General features: G+C 23.1%; 2 protein-coding genes across 5 annotated transcripts; one reads left to right on the top strand and one right to left on the bottom strand.

Annotated features, from left to right (window-relative positions):
• The first annotated feature begins 70 nt into the window (after positions 1 to 70).
• On the top strand, positions 71 to 12,128 carry LOC112603593 (dual specificity mitogen-activated protein kinase kinase 4-like). 4 transcript variants are annotated; one of them, XM_025352242.1, is made up of 13 exons: positions 71 to 221; positions 313 to 367; positions 476 to 532; positions 601 to 691; positions 3,063 to 3,167; positions 5,489 to 5,518; positions 9,413 to 9,476; positions 9,551 to 9,664; positions 9,921 to 10,040; positions 10,104 to 10,223; positions 10,785 to 10,964; positions 11,027 to 11,247; positions 11,317 to 12,128. In XM_025352242.1, exons 2-13 carry the CDS (start codon positions 331 to 333, stop codon positions 11,480 to 11,482), a joined length of 1,305 nt encoding a protein of 434 aa, XP_025208027.1. In that variant the 5' UTR covers positions 71 to 221; positions 313 to 330; the 3' UTR covers positions 11,483 to 12,128. The 4 variants fall into 4 exon arrangements, with proteins under 4 accessions (XP_025208027.1, XP_025208026.1, XP_025208025.1 ...); XM_025352241.1 differs by having other exon boundaries at positions 310 to 367; XM_025352240.1 differs by having other exon boundaries at positions 71 to 367.
• A 2,764-nt stretch (positions 12,129 to 14,892) lies between these two features.
• On the bottom strand, positions 14,893 to 17,718 carry LOC112603562 (methyltransferase-like protein 2). The gene is made up of 5 exons (XM_025352190.1): positions 17,416 to 17,718; positions 17,069 to 17,221; positions 15,643 to 15,978; positions 15,396 to 15,568; positions 14,893 to 15,067 (listed from the first exon to the last, which is right to left on the bottom strand). The coding sequence occupies exons 1-5, from the start codon at positions 17,502 to 17,504 to the stop codon at positions 14,925 to 14,927; spliced, it is 894 nt and encodes a 297-aa protein (XP_025207975.1). The 5' UTR covers positions 17,505 to 17,718; the 3' UTR covers positions 14,893 to 14,924.
• Positions 17,719 to 17,935: the final 217 nt, after the last annotated feature.

Raw genomic sequence — 17,935 nt, 5'->3', positions numbered from 1 at the left:
AAGATATTAACAATCCACTTGACTAATATTTTATCTTTGAATTTTTGTTATCAGTTATGTTATCCTTAATATTTCCTTGTCGTGTTGAGAACTTCTGAGACGTTGAGTGTAAGTTCACTTGAGTTTCAATCTTTAATGTTTCAGACTTCAATGTTCAGTTTGAAATTTCAGTAGGATAACTAAAGATTTGAGAGGCACTGTTAAAAATATAGTCAATATAGGTATAGTTAAGTATTAGTTGTTTTCTAATATTCTTTAATAATCCTTCAAACAATTTCAAATCACTTAACATTTTCTCATGAGTGTTAGCAGCATACTAGTCACACAAAAATGTCCAACAATGACAGTAATGGAAGTTCGCCGTCTGGTAAGTAATGTTTAGTAATTTAATTAACTATGCTTTAACTAATTTACTTCAAGTAATTTAGTGTAGAATATATTTAATTATGTATTGTAAGTCTGAAATTAATTTTAGGTGCTGCAAGACCTTCTCATCCGCAGTTAGATATGCGTCAAGAAGCTGCAATAACAGGTATTTGAAGAGTTTAGTTTAACCCATCTAATAAACATAAATTTAATGTTCATTCAATTCATTATTAGAAAAAAGAAGACAGTTAAAATTAGCAATTCAAGGAACATCCGGTGCTTCATTTGGATTCAATTCTCCAATACCAAGCTTACAGTCATTAAAGTGAGAACTTTTTTAATCAAATTGTATTTTTACAAATAATTATTATCAGCAATTATAGCTTTTATGATTCAAGTTTCAACATATAATAAATGTATTTTAAGTATTTATTATTACACATTAACATAAATAATAGTGAAGAAGAGTGCTAAGAGAGGTTAAGCAATAATTATATTCATATTGCATGTATTTTATATTACCAAATGTTGTACATAAATATAATTTTTATTAAATGGTGAATAAATTTGACTATTTGATTTTAAATTTAATAATATTTACATAAATAATTGAATAAACATTTAGTTTAAATTGTAAAAATGTGTGGTGTTAAAGGTTATTTTAATTTTAATTTATCATTAAATAAGTTAAATAATTTAAATATTACTTTTTACTTTGAAGAACTAACCAAAATAAAATAAATTTTTGTTTATCATACTAATTTTACTCAAATTCTATAAATAAAAAGTATTTTAAATATTAATTTTCATTTTTTAATTATATTAGTTAATAAGTAATAAACAAATTCATCTGAGTTTTATTAATTAAATAGTAAACATATTTCACTATACATTTAAACTAGGAAGTACTATTACTGGTTAAACTTCTTAAACACAACAATATTTTACTAAATATATTCATTTCTTTCAAGTACTTTAAAATATACTATAGTTTAATAGCTTTTTAACATTTTCTTAACTATTAAAATATGTATTTAGTTAAATGATTTTATTACATCAATTTAAAATTATAATGAAAGTAGCTTTTAAGATACATGGCTGTCCAAGTGTCTTCAGTGGAAGACTTCTGAAATTTGTCCATTCTCCAAGCCACTTTTATTCAGTTATCTATTTTACTTATTGTTCAATTTTATGTAACAGATTGTAAATATAAATTAAAAAAAAAAAATGGCTGTAAAATGGATTTTATACATAATAAATGTATAGAATGGTTCTTTTATCAAACAGCACTTATTATTTCAAAATTTATAAATGTTTTTGAAAATATTCTTTTATATAATTTCCAATCAAAATAAAACTTCTTTTTATTTTAAAAAGATATTTGTTGATGTTTAACTTTTAAATGAATATATCTGTTTTTAATTTCATGTTCAAAACAGAATATTTTTTAAGGTATTTTGTTATATAAAAATTGAAAATTCAATATTTAATACTTATTGAATTCTAAATGTTTAAAGTTTTAGTGAGTTGAATGGTAAGGAATAAGTCTCAAAATGTTGGTCTTATTACTTCGTCTATCTAAGCTTTATTAAATACCTATAACCAGAACATGGATTTTTATGCAATCATATATTTTTCCTTTTTACTTTTGTGAATTTTTATCAGTTATCTGAAAGTTTTTTTTACATATTTTTGCATATTTTTACAAAATTTGAAATGCATTGCATATTAAGTAAAAAATGTTTGTTAAGCAATTAATTATAATAAGTTGTTTAACTTATGAATTTTAAATAAATAAAAAAAAAATTTCTTGCATATTTTCATGATTTTTACTTCATATTATATGGCATATTTTGATACGTTTTATGTGCATAAGAATCCATGCTCTAAGTTATAACTTATATAATTGTCCAAATTTTGATTTTTGTGTATCAAAATGCTCCAAATAGTATTTTGATTTATGATATGAAATTAAAAATATAATTATTAAAAAAAAAAAAATTTTAATTTTGACTGGATATTATTTTTGAAAAAAACAAATTTTCAAAATGTCTATAGATTTTTAAGTAATTAATGTTATTTCATAGAAGAATCACTCAAAATGTATTGGTTAATCAACCAACCAATTCTTTAATTTTTATATTAGCTACCTCTAATTTAAATAGCTGCATTTGTTGAAAGATTTTGAATAATTATCAAAATAAACAGTTATACAGATTGGTAGTCCAATGATGCTGAAATGTTTTCCTGGTACTAAGTAAAAAATATTGTATTGGTGCATAAAGGCATCAATAGCATTGAATATATATATTAATTTATTTTCAATAAGTTTTAACATTAATCAAATTTTCATTATGCAACATGCTGATATATTTTAATATAAAAAATTAATTAACATAATTGTATAAATTAAATAATAATTTTGTTTTCTTATTTATATATTGTGTTTTAAAATTTATCGACATATTACAAGTTTGATATTACAAATATTTATATTGCTTATAATTTGTGAAAATATCTGTTCAATAAAACACAATAAGTATTTTATTAAATAATAAAGTATAATAAAGTTTATATGTAAATGTTAATCTTTGTCATAAGTCTTCATTATATGTAATTTGGAGTTATATAATATATTAAACTAAATATCTTTTGGCAATAACATAAATTAAATTTTATATATTAATTATTTTCAGATTTGAAGATGATAATAAATTATTAAGCAATGGATCAACATCAAAACAACCAAATTTACCTAGAGTACGGTTATCTAATACTGAAACAATGAGTGAAAAGTCACGGTAAGTTTAATTTTTTTATTTTAGATCCTTAGCAGATCTTTATATATTAGTTTTAAAATAATGTGTGTTTTTATTTTTTTATTTTTTGTGCCTGTCAATCTATCTTAAACTTGGATGATGATTTCTGGTAGCAAATTTGATTTAGTTGGTACTTTTGAGCATCAAAAGTAGAGCTAAAAATTCACTTTAATTTTCAAAATAAATATCAAAAACCTTATGCCAAATAAAAATACTTGCACAATACTTGATTTGACAAAATACATTTTATTTTTCTAATTCAGTAACCTTGAATATTGTATAAAAATGTCTTATATGTTGTCCATTCATCAATTAAAAATATTGAAAGTACATAGGAACATATTTTTATATTTCAGCTCATTTTCTAAAATTAGGATAATGTATCCCTTTCAAATATCAAAAAAAGATTTAAAATTTGAATAATATATATATTTAGGTTTTATTACATGCAACATAATTATATTTTAAGAAAAAATTTGTTAATTGCAACATTTTTATTCACTTACTGTTTTATTAATATGATATGTATTCAAATAATAAATATCCTTAGTTATTAGCTATTTAAACAATATAGAAGTGGTTAAAATATACTCCCATTATAAAAATACCAGTTTAAATTAAATAAAAATTAATTTTTAACTTGTTAAAAGCAAAAACACGAAGACTAAATAAATCTGTTAAATAAAAATATATAAGTAGCATGAAAAAATTAAAATTTAAACCCAAATAATTAGGTAGGTGTAAGGTTTTTAAAATAATATTAATACATTTTATCTTTACTAAAATATAAACTAAGTATGACATTGCAATAAAAATGTATTTGAATAACCATTAACCAATATTAATTGTTGAAAACAATATTATTTTACTAAATTCAATCAAAAATATTATTTTCTTTAGTTTGATATTTTGTAGATCACATTAAATTACACTTTTAAAATTGACCTAAAAATGAAATATTAATACTGAATATAACTTTTAAATTGTTCACTTATTTTATTAGTTTTTAAACTTATAAATCTGGAAATAATCAAACATATTGAAGGATAATTATTTACTTAATACTGATTACTGATTAGCTTAATAAAACTGAAATATAAATGTAATGAATTAAGTCATCCATACGCTAGATCTAAACTGATCAAACTGAAAAATAACCAAGAGTTGATTTCATAATTTATGTGTGATTACATACACCTTTACTGAAGTGATTATCAAACTCATATTTTAGACCAGTTAAACTTTTAACTGATCAAACATGTTTGAATTTATGGCCCAAAAATAAGTAATTTTTTAAACATTTGAATACATTAATAAATGTTATTACACAAACTAATACAAATTAAAGTAATAAATTTATTCTACTATACATGAGTTACAGCTAATTTTTCTTCGGACTCAATACAGCATCTGAAATTTTAATCAAATTGTCTTTGATATTTAAAAATTTAGTCAATATAGTGGTTATGTTAATATGAAAGTAGTCATAAAAATTTTACTAAAATGTATAAACCTAAAACCTTTTCTGTGATTTAATAATGAGTCTCTTTAATAAAAAAGATTCTTGTTTGTTATTTTAAAAGTTTCTAGTCGGTATTATCATGTCATTATTTAATAATCTATTTATCTTTTTATTAATTTGAGATAATAAATGATACTATATCTAAGAAAATTTAGACCAAATATTTTTCAGTTTATGTAGTCTTGCAGAATTGTGTATAGTAATGCTCAGTTTTGGTTATTTTATGTAGACATTATCATCATAAGCAAATAGCATTCAAATCATTAAAAAAAAAGAAATTTAGTATGTCTCATTTTTAACAGAATATTTTTATCAGCTGTTTTTTATTCTGAAGCTATAAATAACCATTATTGGATTCAATATTAAATATTAGTTTATTACCAATTAAAAACTTGATAAAATTTCACATGATAAAGTATTCTCAACAGTTACAAATTAAATAATTTGGTCAGAAAGTTAAATAGTAAGTTGTTGCTTTAATTTTGTTAAGCTAGGCATAGTATTTTATAGTTAAAAAAAAATATATTTATTAATATACAATGAACATTTTAACATAAAGAGTATTTTTTAAATTATTCTTAAATACCTATTTGTATATAAAATTAAGTTCAAATAAGTTAACTATTGCTAATTTTAATGAAATAGTACTTAGGTTACTATGTTTTTTTTATTAGAGGATTATATACCTACCTTAAATTAAAAATACAGTTAATGTTGGTTAACAATTATATTTTTATTTTAAAATATTGGTATTATAAAGATATTTTCTTTATGTATATAGATACAGATCCATAGAACGTACTAAATTACGGTAAGTTGATAAAAAAAAAAGCAATGAAAAACCTTTTTTTGAATATAATATTCTCATACATATTATGTAAATAAAATCTGTATTATTTAAATTATATTTTAACCATAAAAAATTTAATCTTTGATTGTTGTGGAAATCTTTTTATTTTTATTACAGTTGAGTAAAAAAAAAAAATAACTTTTACTTATAAAATTATTTATACCTTACTTAAAATTTTTTATAATTTAGAACTTATTTATAAATTTATTTTAAAATATATTTTTTAAGTATAATTGTAAAGATTATAGTTTGCATAATATTATGTATGATTGAATATATTTCTTATAAGGTTATATCAATAAAGATTGAGAGTACAATTTTGGTAAATAATATTTTTATTTTTTCAATATCAATAATCAAGATTAAAAAAATTTAATTTTTTAAATTTCTTAAATAATTTACTAATTATACTAATAACAAGAAAATTAAATTAATTGAAAAATGCTTTTTTTTATACATTAAACTTTTGTTTTAGTATAAATAACTAATAAATAAAAAAAAACCAAAAGATACCTAGGTATATTAGTTGTTAAAAAAAAAAAAAAAAATTTATGTTCGCATTTATTATTTCAGTTTGTCAAACATACAATATGGCAAATTTTGTTCTGTAAAACCAATTTTTTTTTCATGTTTAGTTTTAATATAATGTGGAATGTAAGAACATTATCTGTGTCAAGCGTTTGGCTATTTTTGATGTTTTAATTTTAAAACTAAGTATGAGCATTTTTTAACTTTAAATATTTACATTTCGCATAACTTGCATACAAAATATTGAAAACATGTTGAGGCTTAACACATGCAATGTTCTTAATTTTAACTTTGATAGTAGATCAATTATCTCTAATATTAAAGATAAAAAAAACAAAATTGGTTCTACTATAAACACAATTTTTTTATGTTGTATCTTTATAACACGAAAACAACACATGTAGATATAGTGTCCTCTTAATTATTAACAATTAAAATTTTTGAAAGTTAATTAACCAAACTGAGAGTGCTTTATTACTTTTATGCTATTTTTACAAAAATTTCATAAACATGTAACATTATGGATAACTTTTTTTGTTTTTCTGATTTCTTTAAAAATGCATATTTTATCAATTATAATTAGACCTACATTTTGGCGTTTTTGTTTAGTAACCAGTGATTAATGGTTATAGAAGAGAAATGTATTCTGTAAGGTATTTTAATTTTTAAACTACATATTAAATTAACTTGTTAAGTTTTTTACATCATTACAAGAGCTTTGTAGACTTAATTATGCAAAAACACCTGATAATCCATTATACAAATTTAAAATCATGCAGTTATGGCTAAAACTTAAAACTTTTGATGTTAGTACTAAAAAACAGCTATTACTTTTAAAAATGGACAGGAAAAAAATGAAATTATTATTTACTTAAATATTTTTTAATAAAAAAGAAAAAAAAGAACATAATTCAATAAATATATATATATATATTAACAAACGAGCGTTAGAAAAATACAAATAATCAAATCAGAAAAAAGAACTGAATTTAACACGCCTAATTATTGAAGGACACGCCCGACTAACTTATAGATGCCTAATAAGTAATAACTAATGAGCAAAGAGGATCATTAGCACAACCTATAGAGTTCCGCTCTTAATGAAATTCCTACTTGTCGAATTCAGACAAACAAGCAGCCAGAAGCATGCATAATATCACCGAATTCTTTCACCAATCTTTCGGCCAAACCGAAATATTCGTTAAAAACACACTTCGATTTATAAAAAAAGTTTAAGTTATCTTGTCGTATGCACTCTACAACAATATTTAGATTTTAAACAATATATTCTCGTAACAAGTAGATGATGTCAAAGTGGTTTTAATGACAAACATAAATTCTTAGAAATAAGTAATATACTATTAAAAATTATCATATACTATCAACGCGCCGTTTGTCGTCGTCTCGTTATTCGTTTCATTATCATTAATAATTTAAAAAAAAAAACTAAAACTAAAATAGATAAATATTAAAATACTTATGCCGTATCTCTCAGAAATGCGTTAAATGCGTCACTTTTATTCATACAATCATACCTCTCCACCACGTTTCAATAAGTTATCTGTAATTATTATATATATTATATATATTATAATATTATACTCTAGGAAGTAAATCTAGAGTTGTACCACACAATTTTCACAATTTTTAGCCTCCGAGGACGCCATAAACTTAATCCTTTGGATATGTATGTTTGGTCCGGAAGTCCATTATACCCTGAACAACCATCGGAATGTATTATAACTAGAAATTACCCCTCTTTGTATAATTTCCTATAATGTTGTTTGTCTTATTTTTGGACAATAAAATATCTTATTTATTTTCGCTCAAGCCGATGAATCATTAAACAATTTTCCATGGTTTCTTGATCCGTTTTCTAGGATATAAACATTTTCCGAATCGTCGACGTTAAGATTTCCAGCTGGTAAATTTCCAAGTTAAATTGTCCTTTATTATTTTTTCTCAATTCTCTTAATAAACATTCGTCAACTTAGATAACTTGGGTCTTCCAAATTTATTTCGATTTTCAAACATTCTGTCAGGCTTATTACGAAATAAGTTCATCCAATGACATGCTTTATGATCTGAACTACCGGTTAAGTCATAATAATTGTAGTCTGTTTTATTTTTAGATACCAATAGGTAATTGTTCTAATTGTGCATTGGTGTTCAATCCACTATTGTTACGGCTATTTCTGCCAATTTACGATCAAAAAGTTTTTTTCTTTATATATATATAGATAATTAATATTATATCTGAAATATTAAATAATATCTACGTTTCCAAACTTATACTTAACACCCTTTCTTTTTACACTCCGACAACTTCCTTTTTTTATATCACATTTGATTTCACTATTACATCTATTGCGCAATATATTTTCTATATTAACTAAAAGACTTTTTTTAATTAAAAAAAAATAGCAATAAATTCTTCGTTTTGTATTATATTATGTAGGTAATTCTTTTGCAAAAATTTTGAAACATGACATGAAAATATGAACCTGCGTATAAACTCAAAAATTATCGCCCAATAACTAAATAAACGATCAAAAAGTATATCATACCAGAAAAGAGAGTGTTAATCTTTATAATCATTAAGTCACAATAATAGAGATATAAATTTGGTAGTAGAACGCACACGACAAGATAGTTAAAATTAAGTAAATACCCATAATATTTAACTCAAATTTTTCATTTTGAATTCTAATAAATCTTATGGAAAAAATTAAATTGTAATTTTTTTTTTTTTTTTGTTTTCTTCTGTAAACATTAAAATATTTATCATTTTTTATAATGCTTCTTCAAAATTATTAGTAAAGAAATTGTACAATCAATATCATTGGACTATTAGATAACAATAATACATATTTGTTTACAATCATTTTTTAAGTATCCACTTTTGTAACAAAACATGAATATGTTTTTTTATAAAACCCAAAATCTTGGTTAAAACTAATAAGTTAAATAGATGTCTCTATTCTTTCATGGTTATAATATTGATATTTTATTATAATTATAAAAAACTGTAAAAATTATATCAGGTAACAATTTAATATTATCAAAAGATATGTATATAACTAATAATTTTTAAAATTTTTAAAATTATTGGCCCCTATTATGCCGTGCTTAGGATCTGTGTCTAATTGATTGAGACAACGTAGTGCATAATTAATAATATTACTAAAATATTTACTTGTATTTGAGCTTATTAAGAATCATTGTTTTTTTTTAATTTAAATGTTGAAGATTAATAATTATACATTAATGTTTCAAAACAATATACTTCATTTTTTTATTATTATTTTTTTTTTCATATATACATAGAGAAAGACTAAAAATATGTCAAACAATACAATCCACTGGAAAACTACAACTTTCTGAGAACAAGGTTGTTTCTTTTAAAATTAATAATGTACAATACTTGCATACTTAATACTTATTATGTATAATTTTATTTTTAAGGTGTATGATTTTACATCAGATGATTTACAAGATTTAGGAGAGATTGGCCGAGGTGGTTTTGGAACTGTGAACAAAATGTTACATCGTAGTAGTGATACAGTAATGGCTGTTAAGGTATTTTAAATTATTAAAATATTTCTTGTATAACTTAAACATAATCATTCACGAACTGCTGGTGGAGAGAGACAGCATTTTTGCAACAACTATCAATTATTACTTATTAGTCTATTTTTAAAGATAATTTATTATAAAAAAAAAAAAGATGAGCTTATAAATGAACAGCATTTTTGTGTGCATACTCATAAATATAAATATACACCTAAATTAAAATTTTAATAATTTTTATGAATTGAATTTATTTTATTATTAGAGGATAAGGTCTACTGTTGATGAAAATGAACAAAAACAATTACTAATGGATTTGGATGTTGTGATGAAATCTAATGAATGTCCTTACATTGTACAATTTTATGGAGCACTTTTTAAAGAAGTATTTTAAATTATTTTAATTTTAATTTTAATATGTATTAATATTATGTATTGTCTTAAATAGGGGGATTGTTGGATTTGTATGGAACTTATGGATACGTCATTGGATAAATTCTATAAGTATACCTATGAAAAATTAAATCAACGAATACCAGAAAATATATTAGGAAAAATAACTGTTGCGGTAAATTTTAAGGATATGTATTATGTTATTTTTTGCATATTATTTTTAATGATAATGTATCAACAAAATGAAATTTCTTAAGAATGATAAATGTGTTAAATATTTTGTTTAAATTTACCTTTTAAAAAAATATCATTTATTTTATAAACATAAATTTAATCTAAATAATATCAGGAATTTTTTTTTTTTATTCTTAACATTTTAACTTACACAAATAAAAATTTTAATTAAAACTATAAATGAATTTACTCGTAGTTAATGAAATGGTTTACCAATAAGTATGAGTCAAATCATTATTATTCAATAATAAAAAATTGATTTAAAATAATTATCTAAAATAAAATTGAATTTTCTGTTGGAACGACTTTCTATTTAAAAATTCTCTATTGCTATAAAAAATTATGAAATATTTTTTTTTATTTGAAAATAAATTATGTTGATCTATAATCATTAAATTTATCTTGCATACAACAACATAATTTTTAATATGGAATTAGTTTTATTAAAAATTAAATATATTGTTATTAAATACACAATATTAAATATCCTTATACATTTCAGACTGTAAAAGCATTGAATTATCTTAAAGAAAAATTGAAAATCATTCACCGTGATGTTAAGCCTAGTAACATCCTATTGGATTCTCGAGGAAATATAAAATTATGTGATTTTGGTATTTCAGGGCAGTTAGTGGATTCTATAGCAAAAACTAGAGATGCTGGCTGCCGCCCTTATATGGCAGTATGTTTAATTGAAGTTATTCATTTAAAAATAGTTTGTGATATAAATCTATTTAACTTTAGCCGGAAAGAATTGATCCAGTTCGTGGTCGAGGAGGTTATGATGTCCGTTCAGATGTTTGGTCCTTAGGTATCACTCTAGTAGAAGTTGCTACTGGGAGGTTTCCATATCCAAGATGGAGTTCTGTTTTTGAACAATTGTGTCAGGTTGTTCAAGGAGATCCACCTAGATTACAGACTTCTAACAATTTTTCTCCTAATTTTGTGAATTTCGTAAATACTTGGTAATTAAAAATAAATTGTAGATAATAATCTTAAGTAATTATTAATATGTATAAATTTTTTATTTGTAGTTTGATAAAAGAAGAAAATCAAAGGCCTAAGTACAACAAACTTCTAGAACACCCATTTATTAAACGCAGTGATGCTGAAAGCGTTGATGTAGCTTCTTATATTAGTGAAATAATGGCTGCAATGGAAAATGATGGTGCATTTATGTACACAATGAATGACCCTTGATAGTATTTTTAATATTGTTAAAAAGTACACAGTCCATTAGTACTTAATAAAAATAAGATTTATTTAGTTTCAATCAACTTATCCTGTCAGTTGTAATTAATTTGGTCCAATATTGCCTTGAAGATTTATTTTTTCTAAAAGTTATAACAAGCTCCCAACAATTTTTTTAATAGTTTTTGACTGGAGTTTTTGCTTTCCAAAAAAATCAGTTTAACAGCAAAGTGACATATTATTATTATTATTTGTATTATTATTATTATTATTATTATTATTATTTTTATTATTGTTGTTGTTTTAATACGAACTGAGTAACATAAAATAGCAGTTTCTTTTTGTCCTACAAAAATTGTGATGACCTGTTTTTCAATTATTTTCTATCAGTTTAAATTAACCTTATGGAGGGTAACCATTTTGCATACAAATCTAGTTTAGAAATAAGTTACTTACACAAATACTATATGTATCTGTAGTATGAAAGATATGATTATCTTATAGATTTTTGTGATTGGACTAAAAGTTCTAAGTTCTACCTAATGGTTGTTTAGTAAATCTAATAACGTCACATATGTCAAAGTTTTATTATTAGCAAAAAATAATTTAAGTATAACCAAAATGATTAAATTGATATATTTGATTAAACAAATTTTTATAAAATGATTTGTGTATGTATTGTATTTTTACATAGTTTTGCTTTTAGTAAACTTATAATAAATTGAACTTGTCTTACACAAGTCCACATAGTGCCTTTTTAGACACATTTTGTACACAAGTTCCGCCAAAATTGGGCCCAAAATATAATTTAAGATATATAAAAAAGTAACACTTTGTTTCTAGTTTTGTACCCACTACTGTGATAATTAATGTGTTTTGCAAAATTATCTTCTCTTGTGTATACAAATTATGTTTTAAATTTATGTAATCATGTATTATATTTTAATTGAGTTATTATTTTTCTGTTTAAACTCAAAAACATCTAATAGTTTTATTCCATTTTTATATTTAAGTATTGGTTATAACTGTTTAAAAACATTGACTCCTTCTAAATGTATATATTTAAGTAAAAATGTCTAATAAACTAAAAATATTTTTGTTTAAATTAAAATTTATACTAATAGATGTTAGTTTTATTAAATACTAAGACTTAAAAAATATGTCAATGTTATTAAATGGTTGAAATTAATACGAATCAGTTTTTGCAAAATATTAGTGTAATTAAATTGTATTAACAATTGTAGGCTATTATATTTTTGTCATTAATTTTGTATAATTATATCAAATACTAAAATAAAAAAACCAACACGAAATACATAATAGGTAAATTTATTGTAACTGTAATTTTTTTTTCTACATAATAATTAATTTGTCATTGATTAAATTTAAAATGATTAGTTCAAACTGACTTTCTGGTATTTATTTTGTGTTAAAAAATGTATTACATTAGTGTGTATTACAGTAGTACTGTTCTAAAATAAATTTATTATAAAAAATAAATGAGAATAGATTTATTTGATAACATAAAGTATGGCCAAGGCTGGACACATTAATTCGTTCTTTCAATCTGTTATCTTAAGTTAATTTAAAAAAAGTAACTTAAATTAGTTTAGCATCAGTTACACTTTCTTTTTTTTCATGGATAAATGTACAAACACCTTTTTAAAGCTTAAAAAAATAACATAGTTATATGATATTGGTTTTACAAATTAAAACTTAATTGCTGTAGGTAGGTTCTTCCTTAATTTAAAAAATGATAAAATCTAATGAAAAAAATGTCTCGAATTGTTGATGCCCAGCCTTGAATATAGATATATTATTATTATATCAAATACTTTAGTGACAATCAAGGCTTAGCAATTAAAAATTGTTATTAATCACAGCCTATTTTAAAATCAAAAGAAACAATAATTATATATTTATAAATTATAAAAAATAAAATTACAACGCATAAAGTATCACTGCTATATTGTTAAAGTACTTTTTCAATTTATTTTATTGTAAACATCAATTCAATTATTTTTAGAATCTAATTAATATAATGTACTCATTATTTAAAATAAAATGTATTAATCTAAATTTTATTTTTTACATTGTCGACTATATTAAACCTTAGTGTGTTGGAAATTTTATTTTCCCTGTAAATAATAAGTGTTATTTGTAATAGTGTTGTCATAGTAAAATCTATAACAGAAATAATACTTGATATTAACCTATTTTTTGATTTTAAAGGATTTTTCATTATAAAGGACAGAGATGGGCAACTCAACATTACTAGAGGGTCAATTTTTAGAAAATTTAATTTTAGCTGCCAGAGCATAGAAAGCAAAATGAAAAAAAAAGGTCATTAAAAAAAAAAACATTTTAATTAGCATATATTGTTTATAATGTGAATTATTAATTTGAAAAAATGTTATGATGTAATTTGAAAATACAACATGGGTCAAATAAAGGTTCATTGCTCACCCCTAATATAGGACTGTTGTTATTATTTGTTATAATGATATTTCCATTTAATTGTGAGTCTGTTAAGGGTAGGTTCTACTGCATGATTTTAGCAAAAGATTATTATAAATAATACTTGTCATAACTTAAATTATTGTAATTAACTGCCAAATAATTGAATTATCTGCATAACAATATATATAATTAATTTTATACATATTCTGTTTTAAAGTTAGAATATGTTGAGTACTTTATGGTACACAATGTTTGAAATTGTTGTTTAAACAATAGTAAAATAATATGTATTTTTTCAGATAGCTTATAGATTTATTTTCTTGGGATAAACAAATACATAAGAAATTACCAGTGCTTCCAAATGACTAATATACAATTTTTAAATTATAATAATTTAAAAATGTAGGCACTATACTAATAAAGAAATTGCATATCATTATATTGTTACTCTTTGTATACTATTATACGAATAGGTAATATAAAATTAATCATTTATATTCTATAAGTAACTAAATATTTGTTTTTTGTAATTTCAGTCAAGAAAATTCAGAAATAAACTACAACAAAGTTATTAAAGGAAAATATGATTAAGGTTCTTCATGATTCATGACTGCTATTTGTTTTGCACAGAACTGGTATCTTGTTTTTTGAAATAAAATATATAACCTGACACATAAAAATAAAAGTTAAGAATATTTCAAAAAATGTTTGAGTGTTTGAGCATTTTAAAAAGCTTAATCCGAAATAATATTTTTGTAGTTTATAATGTTATGCATGATCAATATGAGCAAAACTAAAATTTTAAAAAAATGTATACAATATTTATTTCAAATTTTTTATCATTCTTACATCTTATATATTTTTTAAAATGTTAAACAGTAATTTATAATAATCACTGGCATTTCGTCTTATTACATAAAGAAATTAAGATTTGATACAAAATACAATTTAGCATACATTTTTTAGTCAAACTCAATATATACAAGATTTATTATAAAATTGGTTTCCTATATTTACATTGAATCCAAACACGATACATTTTTAACTGTTTTCCTCTATTTACTTGCATACGACGATCAACAATATTTTGAACTTGTTCAAAACCGGCTTCTACAAACAATTGTTTGACATCATCTAAAAGAAAAGTTTAGAAAAATAGTTTATTTTAATAGCATAAATCAGGAAAAAATATAATAAACATCAGATAAAATATCAATGTTTTCCAAAGTTTAAAAAACCAATTTTAAATTCTAATAATTAATATTGAGTGAAATAATAACAGTGAAGTAACAGTAATTGAGATCAGTATTCATTTTAACAATTTGAGTTTTGAAATTAAGACTTATTCAATTGCAATTTCAATGTTGATAAATTAAAAAATTCTGGTCTTGCTCAAGTAATTAAAAACCTATTTATATTTCTTTTTTAAATTATTCCAAATAGTTAATAATTGTAACTTTACCTTGGGTAAAAAAATATACCAATGTCCCATCACCTCTACTATAATAATTTTCTGATATGCATCTTCCTTCTTTAAACCTTAGCTGTGCCATGTCGTATCTACCATAATCGCGAAATAATACCATACCTCCTGGTTTCAAGTACTGATAAAATTTACTTACCACATGTTTTAATCTGCAACTCAATAATTTTAAATTATAACAAGTATAATAGAATATTTCATTAAATCAATTTATATTATATAATACTTTTCAGGTTGTATAGCGGAAAGAACAAAAACCAACAATATAACATCCAAACTTTCCAAAGCAAATGGAGGATCCCATTCATTATTGGTTATATCACATACAAATGCTGTACAATATTCTTTATTGTATTGTGAATTTTCTTTTAAGATTTTTATGGCGTTTGAAGAAAAATCACAACAGTACACATGTACATTGCTATCTGCACAGTGTGATAATATAGGAAAGACCGAATTTCCAACTCCACATCCCACTTCTAGAATAGAACTTGGTTTTTCATTTTTAAGTGATGTTATTTCTGGAAATTCAGTGAACAACCAACATCTGTTCTTAAAAAACCTAAAAATAAAGTATTTGTTATAAATTATATTAAAAAACTGCCCTATTTATATGAAATACAAAATAGTCAAAACACATAAATTAAGTAAATAATATATATGGTATATATAGGGTGTTTCATTAAGAACGCCGGATTTAATTTCGTTATTACTTTAGTAATATTAAATATTAAGAACAAAACAATTATATGAACATGAAGTATACACACTCTGATTTATGTATGGAATATAATATCTAGCAATGTCCACCTCTGCTTCGCTGGCAAGCTTCAGTTCTGGCCACAAAATTGCCTATCACACGCTGATACATATCCTGGTTTAGTTCACCAATAACATGACGAATTTCATCCTTAAGTTCTTCAATGGTTCATAGTTTATTTTCATAGACGTGACTTTAACGTAACTCCAAAGAAAGAAGTCCAGTGGGGTTAAGTCACATGACCTTGGAGGTCATTATGGAATGCCAAATCGGGCGTTTTTAATGAAACGCCGGATTTAAATTGCCCAGTAATTTTCAGGTCATGTGACTTAACCCCACTGGACTTCTTTCTTTAGGGTTACGTTAAAGTCACGTCTATGAAAATAAACCATGAACCATTAAAGAACTTAAGGATGAAATTCGTCATATAATTGGTGAACTAAACCAGGATATGTGTCAGCGTGTGATAGGCAATTTTGAGGCCAGAACTGAAGCTTGCCAGCGAATCAGAGGTGGACATATGCTAGATATTATATTCCATACATAAATCGGAGTGTGTATACTTCATGCTCATATAATTGTTTCGTTCTTAATATTTAATATTAATAAAGTAATAATGAAATTAAATCCGGCGTTCTAAATGAAACACCCTATACAAACTAAAAAATATAAGTATTTATCAATTTTACCATATTTGTGTCAACAATATACATTCTTAAAACAATTATTACTTAACCAGAAAGAATTATACTGAAAAACAGATAATATAATCATTATAAACAATATAAAAGAGATGAAAACTAACACTAACTCGTGGCACATTTGAAGGGGGAATTGAAATATACACATAAAAAAAAGTAAAAATATCTATATTTACATAAATAATACATACTTTTCTTGGTGGATAGAATAAAACTTATCCCAATATTCATCAGCATTCTCTTCTAAATCGGCAGCCTTTTCTGAAGGCATTTTTGTTTCCATGTGCGCACATACTTGTGACTGAGCATGTAGTTCTTGTTCTTCATTCCATTCCACATTATCCCTAAACATAAAAATTATTACTAAATAACAAGGATTTAGTGGTGAATTTAATCACATCAGTAGGATACAAAATTACATAATTTATTAGTAATGTTTTTGAGTTTAAAATAATTATGAATAAAAATTAAATTAAATTGGTATTTAATATAAACACGTACAGTTAACAATTTCGATAAAATTATTAATTATTCTTACCAAGCGTTATGTTTAAAAACGTCATCATCGGTTTTTAAAAACCTGTTACCAAATTGTTTTCTTTTGGATTTGTCTATTGATTCAGTCATTTAATACAATGTTAAACTCTTTATTTTTCCACTGTTGTGTTATTTTAAAAGTATAAAAATATTTAACTTTAAGTTAAGTTAATCGTACAAATACTAAAATTAAACAATATTTGCATATTGAATGGTATAATAATAATAGATGTTAGATTCACGGAAGACGAATTAGTTAAAAACTTATAGTATTTATATTTTATACTACTATACTAAATACTAAATAGTAAATACTTTTGTACTCAAAGCGAAAAATTTTATGCATGCATAACGCATAAGTACTAATATTACTGATATAACAAATTACAAATTGAGATTTCTTATCAGTTGTAATTTTCTCAATAGCACAGATATATATACATATCTGTGGTCTGATAACCGTTTATTTTCTAGTGATATCAAAAATTGTTTTTCACTGTTTGGTAGGTAGCATTGAAATA

The sequence above is a fragment of the Melanaphis sacchari genome, unplaced genomic scaffold (assembly GCF_002803265.2).
Source record: "Melanaphis sacchari strain LSU unplaced genomic scaffold, SCAv2.0 Contig10_pilon_pilon, whole genome shotgun sequence".
Lineage (NCBI taxonomy): Eukaryota > Metazoa > Arthropoda > Insecta > Hemiptera > Aphididae > Melanaphis > Melanaphis sacchari.
This window is presented reverse-complemented; position numbering and strand designations above follow the sequence as displayed.

Excerpts from the sequence above, each read along its gene's own strand:
- LOC112603593 (XM_025352242.1), top strand. The coding sequence starts at position 331 with ATGTCCAACAATGACAGTAATGGAAGTTCGCCGTCTG. Across the intron at positions 10,041-10,103 it reads ATGGAGCACTTTTTAAAGAA|GGGGATTGTTGGATTTGTAT; the intron begins GTATTTTAAATT and ends TGTCTTAAATAG. Across the intron at positions 10,224-10,784 it reads TAGGAAAAATAACTGTTGCG|ACTGTAAAAGCATTGAATTA; the intron begins GTAAATTTTAAG and ends TATACATTTCAG.
- LOC112603562 (XM_025352190.1), bottom strand. The coding sequence starts at position 17,504 with ATGACTGAATCAATAGACAAATCCAAAAGAAAACAATTTGGTAACAGG. Across the intron at positions 17,222-17,415 it reads GTTTTTAAACATAACGCTTG|GGATAATGTGGAATGGAATG; the intron begins GTAAGAATAATT and ends TTTTATGTTTAG. Across the intron at positions 15,569-15,642 it reads TCCGCTATACAACCTGAAAA|ATTAAAACATGTGGTAAGTA; the intron begins GTATTATATAAT and ends ATTGAGTTGCAG.